This window comes from Schistocerca nitens, chromosome 5, assembly GCF_023898315.1.
Source record: "Schistocerca nitens isolate TAMUIC-IGC-003100 chromosome 5, iqSchNite1.1, whole genome shotgun sequence".
Taxonomy (NCBI): Eukaryota; Metazoa; Arthropoda; class Insecta; order Orthoptera; family Acrididae; genus Schistocerca; species Schistocerca nitens.
Window position 1 is genome coordinate 352,614,646 of NC_064618.1, and position 11,712 is coordinate 352,626,357.

General features: G+C 44.2%; 1 protein-coding gene across 1 annotated transcript in view; it reads right to left on the reverse strand.

Moving 5' to 3' along the window:
• LOC126260450 (odorant receptor Or2-like) overlaps positions 1-2,116 on the reverse strand; it is a 48,111-nt gene extending 45,995 nt beyond the window's left edge. Inside the window, exon 1 of the mRNA XM_049957778.1 lies at positions 1,296-2,116. Coding sequence (XP_049813735.1) covers positions 1,296-2,116 — 821 coding nt within the window. The remainder of the gene's footprint in view (positions 1-1,295) is intronic.
• Positions 2,117-11,712: the final 9,596 nt, after the last annotated feature.

Sequence of the window (11,712 nt, forward strand, 5' to 3'; positions counted from 1 at the left end):
AGTGTTCACTAAAAACAATAACGATCATTCCACTTGGGGCCTGTAGAAGGTACATTAGCTTATTTGTTTGAGTTGCAAATATTTGACATGTGGTACTGTTTTTCTGACTTGTTCTACATCCTGGAGGACCTCCTCACTAGGGATCAATTGGAATGAAAGTAAATCTAATCTAATCTAAAAAAAAATACCCCCCTCCATCCCCAACCCCAACCACAACCCCATTCTGCTTTTCAGCTTCGGACTTCTTACCTGTAAATTTCCTTGACATTCTTTACGATAGTGTTTTCGAGTGAATTTAGAGATGCCGCAACTCTTTCGATCATTTAATCAAAGGAGATGCACGGGCTTCCATTGTATCTTTCTCCCTTGAAGCAGATCCATGACACATATACCCTCTCCTCGGGTGACTCGTACCTCTATCGCCGGAGTAAAAAAGGAGGACGTCGAAAGTTTCTGCTCGTTACACTTCACAAATTTGCTTCTGAAATTTTTTGACATCACACAACAAATAAAATAATGACTTCCATAATCATAAGAAATGAAATCAATCAAAGTCACAGAGGGCAGCAAACAGCTTGAACATGAAGCACAGTGCAGGCGAGCAGTTTGTAATGCTGAGAGTGAAGTTTTGGCAAGAGCGGATGACTACTGCGTCTGCAAGTTCCTTGGGATTGGCTGAATAAGTACTTTTGCGTGAGCCTTACCCTGCAACTTCCTACGCAGCAATGAATCTTCAACTAATTTCGGAGAGAGTATAGCTTCGCTGGATACATTAGTGCTTACCGTCAATTTGTTCCTCAAGAAATGCTACACATCCTTCGAAGTTTTGGAGTACCGTTTTGCTATACTTTTTATATGTGAACAACCAGGACCGGTTTAAGCCCCAAGAGACACAAGCTGCAGCTCGGAGCGCCCAGCTTGGAGAGTTGCCTGGGATGTCACAGCAGTAGGCTAAGATTTCTATACAGGACCTATCGCAGCAAGTATGGTCGCTTCGGACGCCAAGCTGAGAGGGGTATCGTAGCCCAAGATTGCATGGAGTGAGTATCACAATTAGTAGTGAAAGCTCACACGAGTAAAAATGTGTGAGTGAAATGGGGCCGATCGCGGCGTCAAATGATACGTCGCTTGTGTGGTAAAATATTCTCCAACAGGCCCTGTGAACAATTGATTCCACGTCGCTCCCTATTCTCCTGATTTTCGGTCCATCTGACAGAACTGCTTCCACTTCCTCCTGTTATGTCAGATTGCCACCTTTAGGCATACAATGAAACGAAACTCTAAGTTCTGCGTACCTTACGAGTTGCTGATGTGTCTTGATGCAGAGACATAGATTGTTGTAGGTAACGTCACGCTCAGCAGACACCTGAACTTCCGCTTCTTCATCTGATATAAATATCGTCCGCATATCTTCGTTGTGCAGCCTCAGGTTCTTAATCCGGGCTGCCAAAATTCGGAGCTGAGCAGCGGTGTGCAGCATAGTCGCCATGAAGAAGCAGTCCATTTGACAATTGATTAATGCTATGAATATAATGGAAATGACTTGCATGGCGTAAGACAGTTCGTAAATGAGGAAGGCGGTCGCGTCCGTCAGAGGTATCTGCTGGAAGGGTAGTCTCCTGGTGCCCGGGGCAGCGATCAGAGGAGCGAAGGACCAGGCCACCAGCTGCGTGATGGCGTACACCAGGAAGCCGATGGTGACCCGCACGGTCCGCTTCTGCGTGGCCTTGAAGAGAGCCGCCAGTGGTGGCTCAGCGTGCACGTACTCCCTCTGGCTGTCCACCAGAGCGTCCAGCACTCTCACAAGTCGACAATAGCTCCGCTCGTGGCGCAGGAAGAAGGTAAGCTTGAGCACGCCTACGCAAACTACTGACACGTTGGACAGCGCCAGTGTAAAATCCTGCAGGCCGCCGTGTAGGGTGCACAGGTTGACAGCTGCTTCTGCAATATGGGCCACGCAGAGCACAACGATGGTGGCTGTGGATGAGCGAAACAGCAACGAGTCCGTCAGTGGCCACAGGCCCACCATATGGAGTATCCGTACATTGCATTTCAGCACAGATTTTGTAGCGTACTCCCATGTCAGCTGCTTCGCCTCTTCCGATTCCCAACTCATGGTCGGACGATAAACAGCCGAGCAAATTTCACAACTGCAGCAAATCACACTTCAGGACTTAGAAAGCAACTTCAAGCTCTGTCTTTAACAACAACGTCGCATATGGAACAGAGGCACAAGCTTGGCTGTTCCATTCTTCGCACGACCCTTTTTTCTCCCACTGGATAAGGCTACATCAGTAACATTTTAGAAATTTATCTACCGTTAGAAGACGAGAATTATACATGGATAGCAACTAAAGACCATTCTTAGCTAACATAACGGAATTGCTAAATTTTTTATGCCCTCCACGCATCTGCTCTATCTATTGTACTACAGTCCCGCTAACATTCCGCATTATAGTTAAATAAGCCAAGAAATAAATAATGGATCCCGATGCGGAGTTCAGCGCTGATAAAATGAATTATAAATAACAGTCAAAGGGAATATTCCTCTCGGCACAAACTTCTCGTGATGTTGGTACTGGATATGCAGATCAATAACTTATCATTTGTTTCCAGAACGGCGTGGTAACGATACATATTCTCTCCGTATACGAATAAATCTTCCAGCGCAGTTAATGAATCATATTCAGATCCTGTTTTCTAATTTATGCGATACAATCGCTCTTTCTCAGCGTGGTAAACAGAACTCCAGCTATAATGCAAAGCTCTCTCTATAACTCATTAATGGAATTCTAATTATGAGATCAAGCGAAATATTTTAATGTCATATTTCCACAAAGAGACCTTATGTAATGAAAATCAAAGAAATCTACCTCTTGGAATAATCATCCCCGTACAGCCCGTAATGTATCACCCATCACGTCCTTGTCTCCGAAAGATCATAAAGAAAATTCATGACATCCTTCAATTTTTATATAACAGGTTTCCTTGACTATTCTGGGTATTACCACACACGTTTTCCTTTCCTAGTTATAACGTCGTGGACGTGTGGGCGTAGGTTTCCGCAGCTCTTGTCATCTTCCATCAATTATTCCGAGTAAGTGAAGGCATTGGCAAGTTGGGGTCTAGTGAAGCACGGGATACAACCCGTCGGCTTTGATCAATGACGTCAGAATTTGCCAGAGATCATTTATTACACAGATGTAACAGCTGACAAGAGTGTTCAGAAACAAGGAATACTAAAGACAAGAAGTATGGTTGACATATATCAAGGCAAGTAATATTTTCACGTTAAGGATATCGCGTGTTTGTATCGTATTATTTCTGTGGAAATTGAAGGGGTAAAGGGTCTGGTTTAGCAGGGGATACAACCCGTCAGCTTTGACCAATGACGTCAGAATTGGCCAGAGACCATGGATTACAAAGATGAAAGAGCTGAGAAGAATGTTCAGAAACAAAGGAATGCAAGAGAGAAAAACTATACTTCACATATATAAGGGCCAGAAGCACTTTCACGTTAACGATATCGCGTGTTTGTATCTTAGTATTTCTCCGTAAAATACAACGGAAAGAAATGAATGAAATATATTACTAGCAAAGAATACATCACGTTACATGTATGTCAGTTGTATCTCGAAACTCTTTAGAACTGTATTGCATAAGTGCAGTACGGGATACAAGTTCAGCGTACGTCGATTTCTTAGTTTCAACTAGCATTGCTGACCTGTTGTTCACCTGAACTATGTATCCCCTGCTTCACTAAACCGTAAATGAAACACCGGATACAAATTAAAAGCTTAAGTACAGTACGGAATACGAGTTTGTCGTAAGTCGATTTCTTCGTTTTCACTAGCATTACTGTCCTGTTCTTCACCTGGACGATGTATCCTCCGCTTCAGTAAACCGTAAGTGGAACACGGGATACAAATTGTAGATGTGTTGTTTATTTCGTTTCCGCTATTACTAACAGTCCTTTCTTACGTATATATCAGTACTACTGATGACAGAAGGACCTACGTATGTAATATATGTATACCAGACTTCCGTTGACCTCTATATATGTACACTGGTAACGAAATGGTGGAAATAGACGTAAGTTACATTTGCAACCTGTACCACAGCTGAACTACCCGAAGACGACACATATAGAATTTATATCCCGTACTTCACTATGGGGTACAGTTTTCTTGTTGCCTCTGACGCTAATAGTATCCCATTCGTTACTTGAGCTATATAGCTATACGCAACATTTGTATCTTTCTCGCTAATTGACATATATAGTGTCGGTGTAAAGGAGAAGTGAAGGACGGGATACAAATTTTAGTTCTGTCGTCAGTGTAAAGGCGAAGTGAAGGACGGGATACAAATTTTAGTTGTGTCAGGGGTTTCGCCTGTGATATAGCAAGTACACATTCGAAAACGTCGTACTGATACTAGTGCTGGGAAACGAAAGAATATCGACAGCTGAGAAATTTCTATTACATACTTCACAACACGAAAATACACATATTGGTGGACTAAAACAGTGAAATGTGTCAAAATAGTGAAATACAGTGAAAGAAGCAAATGGAAAAGTGAACTTACCACACGGAAATATCGAGGAATAACCGAAGCTGGCCTAGACAGACAGTAACGAAAATTACATACCCATAGACAGACAAATCCATTCCTATAAACGAAAATAAGACAGTATAAATTATGCTACAATAACAAACTAATACTCCAAATTACCTCAATATCATTGCAAATAATTTTAATGTACAATGATAGCGCTTACCCGGAACACACAACTGTTTTATTATCTATGCCTCGAAGTGAAGACATTACTATCTATGACTAATGTATGACGTCATTGGTCAAAGCCGACGGGTTGTATCCCCTGCTTCACTAGACCTGGGGTAAAAGTGGGTGGAAATATTGGTAGCATCTAATACCTCACGTCATATATACCTCATTCGAACTGTATTGGTTAACTGCAGTACGGGATACAAGTTTAGCGTACGTCGATTTCTTCGTTTTCGTTAGCATTAATATCCTGTTGTTCAGTTGAACTATATAGGTACACTGAACCACGGGATACAAATTTTACATATGTTAACAGTCTGTTCTTACGTAGATAGTAGTACTACCGATGGCAGAAGGAGCTACGTACATAATATATGTATCTCATACTTCCGTTGACCTATATATATGTACACTGCTAACGAAAACGTGGAGATGGACCTACGTTACATTTGCAACCTGTACCTTAGTTGCATACGTGAAGAGGTAATAAGACGACACGTATATAACTTGTATCCCGTACTTCACTATGGGGTACAGTTTTTTTTTCGCCTTCGATGCTAATAGTATCGACTGAAAGTTATAGTTTTGATCTTTAGTTGAGCTATATAGCTACACACAACATTTGTATCCTGCTCTCTAGTTGACATATATAAGTAAATCTCATCAAAGTTACAATGTCGTTCTTTTCGAATAGGTAGTGTCAGTGTAAAGGTCAACTGAAGGACGGGATACAAATTTTAGTTGTGTCGAGCGTTTCAACTTTAATATTGCTGGTAAAGATTAGAAGAAATCGTACGGATAGCGGGAAGCGAAAGAAGAACAACAGCTCCTAAATTTCTATTATGTACTGAAGAGCACGAATCCATACGTAATGGTGTAATCCAACAATGAAATACGTCAAAATAGTCAAATGCAGTGGAAGAAAAAAATGGAAAACTGTACTTACCACACGGGAACTTCTTAAAAGAACCGAAACTCGCCTAGAAAGACATCAACAAAAATCACACACCCACATAGACAACAAACATAACGTTAGGAAAACACACACAGACACACAAACACGCACAGACACAGACATTCAGCTCCCCCTCCCCCCAACCTAATGTGAAATTAGCTAACATATTTCGGACTGTACATCTGCCCAACACGTTTAACAAAATATTTAAACGGGCAACATGTTTGGGAAATACTACGCCTCCATGAATATTCGTCTAAGTGACTTTGAAGTGTGGAAATCCAGTGTTTCCCCTTCCCTACAAGAGATTTCACGGCTGGCCAATAACCCTCTATGCTATTTGTGCAAGCCTCTGTGGATAATGATCTGAACTCAATATTGTGATTAACTACGAGATGCTGATAACCCCTTTTCCCTAAATCCCTATATGAAGAAAAACCATCTGAAATTACAATGAAACCCTCTGCAACGTGATCTTCAATTAAGCTGACCAAAACTTCCTTCCTTCGTTTGGGTACTACTTTAAACACTACATCGTCACACTCTTGACCTAGCCCCCCCAACGGCCCCCTATATTTAATGTATTCCCCACAAACTTCCCTACAAAAAGAGTACCAATCCACAACTGTACCCTTACTCACACGACATTCATGTACATACAGCCACAGAAGATATCTCAAACATCAACAGTACGTGATTTTCATAATGTCTCTCAAGGCGAGCTTAGATTTTTCGAACCACGTCCCTCGTCTAATGGACCGCCACAACCGATCTTTGCTGCAGCGCCATACGAATAAGTCGTGAGTACGGCGACGAGATACACTTGTAAGGCGCATATGTTCGCCGCGCACTCACGACATCGAACATACTCGGCAACGAGACCACACATTTGTAAAAAAAAAAAAAAAAAAAAAAAAAAAAAATCGTGGCCAACATATCTACGCCCATAGCCTCTCTCAAACCATCCAGGTTCATCGGAACAGATAAATCCATATCTACAAACGAAAATGAGATACTAAAAATTGTCCTAAAATAAGAAACTAATAGTCCAAATTACCTCAATATCGCTAAGAATGAAATTAAGTACCGAATGAATTTCAAACAACCAGTTATTTAAATAAATGCACACGAAGAATATTTTGATCAATATGTAGCGATCTCTATTAAAATCACATTCAATTATTTCAATGTACAATATTAGCGCTTATCCGGAACACAGAACTGGTTTTTTTTTATCTATGGCTGAAGGTGAAGACATTATTATCTATGAGTAATGTATGACGTCATTGGTCAAAGCCGATGGATTGTATCCCGTGCTTCACTAGACCCTCAAGTTGCTACGTACACCAACGTTTCGACTGACAAGGCGACGCACGACGTTGGAATCATGGACTTACTTAAAACTTTGTACACCTTTAGTGGGCCATGAAAACTATATAATGTGCTAGTAATAAGGTGCACTACTCTGATAGTTCCGAGAAAATCGCAAGAGAAGTTTTACACGTCTATCATGTAACGGATGTATTTGTGCGAAGATTCTTATCGCGATAAGTCATTGTGGCCAGTCGCACTGGAGAAGCCGTGCGGCGAGGACGTGTTGTTTACGTCCTAGCCGCGGCAAATAACGTAGAGGAGGCGGCGAGTGTTGTGTTAGCAGCGAAGGGTCCAGCATACACAGACGACGTTCACATGGCTAACTCCTTACGAAAATCGACAGTGAAGTTCACATTCGAGAACCTCTTTGCCCGACCAAAATCGGTTGAAGTTGAACATTTTTTGAGAGAAGTGGTGAAACTAAATCCTCACGACCTGATTGGCATTCGTCTTTCGATAGTGACAAGTGTTGTATATGTAAAACTTATCAATGACGATTGCTGTGACCGACATCTTCGAACGTAAGGCGGGTCTTGTAAGTTCCTTCACTCCGATGGCAATTTAGGGACTGTTGTTGTGGAGCCAGCGGGCGTTGGAGTAAAAATGGTGTGTGTCTTTGAATTACCATTTGAGGTGACAGCACAACAAGTGACGTCGGCACTGCAACACTACGGGACGGTCCTCGCCCATACAGGGAAAATTGGCTGAGCTTTGAGATGTAATCTGTTCTTAGTGGTGTAAGTCGAGTCAGAATCGATCTTCAGAAACACGTCCCCTCTCATCTATACATTTGTGGCTGCCGTGTGATGGTTAAGTATGACGGGCAACCTCGCACATGCTCCGGATGTGGCAAAGAAGGTCACATGCGATCAGAGTGCCTACAACGACGAATTGCGCAATTGCCAATGGGAGAGAACCTTGATCCGCAACTATCACAAACATGGCCCCTCCCATACGTCGAGGCTGGGCGAGGAACTACGGCACCACGACCCGTTGCAGAAGGACCTCCCGATGAACCACAGGAGACAGCCACGCTGCAGGATGGACTGGTAGTGGACCAATCAGTGAGACCGGTGGAAGAAGCCTCAAGTCACGCTGTCTCTCTACACGACCGGTAGAGATGGATGTGGTTACTGACGTGATGCACAATACAGGAGGGGATTCAGAAACGCCAAGCGTGGGACAGTCTCATGCACGAGACAGGAATGGATTCACACCAAGTGTGGGACAAACATCAGACACGGAGGAAGGACACATGTCTCGGCATCACCAAAAGAAGTTCAAGAAATAACGTATCGCACCCCTTGATTCCGACGAGGCAGCTCGCCCATATCGAGAAAAAGCCGAACAGATAGCACAAACGCAGCGCAGCACTCCGACGACGGATCCTGCAAAAGATCAGGAACCCATACAGCAAGAGGCAACCCTAGGTCACTGTGGCGGTGAAGACAGTGGTGCAACTCCCATGGATGAGGGTACAGTGAGACAACCCGAGCCACACGATGGTCCAGATCGACAAATTCCACCCCTGCACCGACCCGCCCCCCATGCACAATCCTGTGAATTGAGCGGATGATGTTTGACATTCCGGATGCGGGAACGACGGACAAACCAACAGCATCACATGACGTGGCCGACAACCAGGTACCATGAGCAGCGCAATACGAGGAGGTGCAAGTGAGAAAGCTGACGTCTCGGAGAGAGAACGGCGAGTCGAAAGGCAAAGGTCCCGAGTTCGAGTCTCGGTCGGGCACACAGTTTTAATCTGCCAGGAAGTTTCATATCAGCGCACACTCCGCTGCAGAGTGAAAATCTCGTTCTGGAAACATCCCCCAGGCTGTGGCTAAGCCGTGTCTCCGCAATATCCTTTCTTTCAGGAGTGCTAGTTCTGCAAGGTTCGCAGGAGAGCTTCTGTAAAGTTTGGAAGGTAGGAGACGAGATACTGGCAGAAGTAAAGCTGTGAGGACCGGGCGTGAGTCGTGCTTCGGTAGCTCAGTTGGTAGAGCACTTGCCCGCGAAAGGCAAAGGTCCCGAGTTCGAGCCTCGGTCGGGCACACAGTTTTAATCTGCCAGGAAGTTTCATATCAGAGCACACTCCGCTGCAGAGTGAAAATCTCATTCTGGAAACAACCATCTGCATGAACAGTTCGACGACGTTTGCAGCAGCATGGACTATCAGCTCGGAGACAATGGCTGCGGTTACCCTTGACGCTGCATCACAAACAGGAGCGCCTGCGATGGTGTACTCAACGACGAACCTGGGTGCATGAATGGCAAAACGTCATTTTTTCGGATGAATCCAGGTTCTGTTTACAGCATCATGCTGGTCGCGTCCGTGTTTGGCGACATCGCAGTGAACGCACATTGGAAGCGTGTATTCGTCATCGCCATACTGGCGTATCATCCGGCGTGATGGTATGGGGTGCCATTGGTTACACGTCTCGGTCACCTCTAGTTCGCATTGACGGCACTTTGAACAGTGGACGTTACATTTCAGATGTGTTACGACCCGTGGCTCTACCCTTCATTCGATCCCTGCGAAACCCTACATTTCAGCAGGAGAATGCACGACCGCATGTTGCAGGTCCTGTACGGGCCTTTTTGAATACAGAAAATGTTCGACTGCTGCCCTGGCCAGCACATTCTCCAGATCTCTCACCAATTGAAAACGTCTAGTCAATGGTGGCCGAGCAATTGGCTCGTCACAATACTCTTGATGAACTGTGGTATGGTGTTGAAGCTGCGTGGGTGGATGTATCTGTACACGACATCCAAGCTCTGTTTGACTCAATGCCCAGGCGTATCAAGGCCGATATTACGGCCATAGGTGGTTGTTCTGGGTAGTGATTTCTCAAGATCTATGCACCCAAATTGAGTGAAAATATAATCTCATATCAGTTCTAGTATAATATATTTGTCCAATGAATACCCGTTTATCATCTGCATTTCTTCTTGGTGTAGCAATTTTAATAGCCAGTAGTGTATAATGTGAATGGTAAATACCCGACCCAGTCACGTCTGCTGAAGATTCATCTCTCGGTAACGCCGTTGTGTAAGACATGCCATGTTCAAGATATAGACATCGACCGGCTAGTTTTCGTGGCCGCAAAGGAAGTATGGCAACTGCTCTGGCCTTCAGCTAACGCACCGCGCTGCAAGCGATTAAACTGATGTCCTTGTTTTACCCTGACGACATTCCATACCCGAGAACGAAGAGAAAAGCAGTACACTGGCTAATGGGAGTCACCGTGGGCTACACATTAAGCACATCGCCGCATGCAGTTGGTGATTATAGAACATTCCTCGAGAACCAACATTCGATGCTGAAGCGAACTCCAACTTACCACAAAAATTATGCTAATTTTCTTCTGAAGGTGTTTGTAGACTTTCTGGTGATCCGTTGACGATGGGCTTGAGTGTACAACTTTGCTTCCGCCGTTTGTCGATAGGTGGCGACAACGGTAAGTAGCGGTCGAAAGAAACAGATCGCAGACGTCAGGCAGTTACCTTTGACCTCGGTCAACATAACCTGTTTCAAACATTAGTCGATTCGTGTCTGCATCATAAAGTTGTTCTTGATTGAAAATGTCAGTATACGAGCCCAATTCTCGTCATTTGCAGGAGGTGTTACTGTTTTGTTTCAGTATGAAGAAAACAGCGGCTGAGTCTCATCGAATGCTCTCAAGTACGTATGGTAAGGACGCTACTAATGAAAGAACGTCTCGTGAGTGATTTCAACGCTTCTAGAACGGTGATTTTAACGTCGTAGAATATTTTCGAAGATGCAGAATTGGAGACATAGCTGAGTTAAGACTCAGAAGAATTGGCACGATTAGTGCAAATGACACAGCAAGTCATGGCAAAACGTCTCAAGGCTATGGGCATGATTCAGAAAGAAGGAACTTGGGTCCAGTGTGAGCTGAAACCAAGAGACGTTGAACGGCGTTTGTGCGTTTGTGAACAGTTGCTTCAGAGGCAAAAAAGGAAGGGATTTCTGCATTTTATTGTGAGCGGGGACGAAAAATGGGTTCATTACAATAACTCTAAACTCAAGAAATGGTGGGGATATCCCGGCCATGCTACCACGTCGACGGCCAAACCGAATATTCACGGCTCCAAGATCATGCTCTGCATTTGGTGGGACTAGCTCGGCGTCGTGTACTATGAGGTGTTAAAACCAAGTGAAACAATCACAGGTGCTCGTTATCGGACGTAATTAATGCGTTTGAGCAGAGCATTAAAATACAAACGGCCGCAACACAGCGAGAGGCACGATAAAGTGATTTTGCAGCACGACAGTGCTCGACCCCATGTTGCAAAAGAGGTCAAAACGTACTTCGAAACGTTAAAATGGGGAGACCTGCCCCACCCGCCCTATTCTTCAGACATTGCTCCCTCTGACTATCACCTGTTTAGATCAATGGAGCATGGCCTGGCTGACCAGCACTTCCCATCTCGTGAAGAAGTCACAAATAGGATCGTTCGTGAATCGCTTCAAAGATAAATAATTTTTTCGACGCGGGATTCGTACGCTGCCTGAAAGGTGTGAGAAAATAGTGGACAGCGATGGAAAATACTTTTAATGATACATGTGTAAC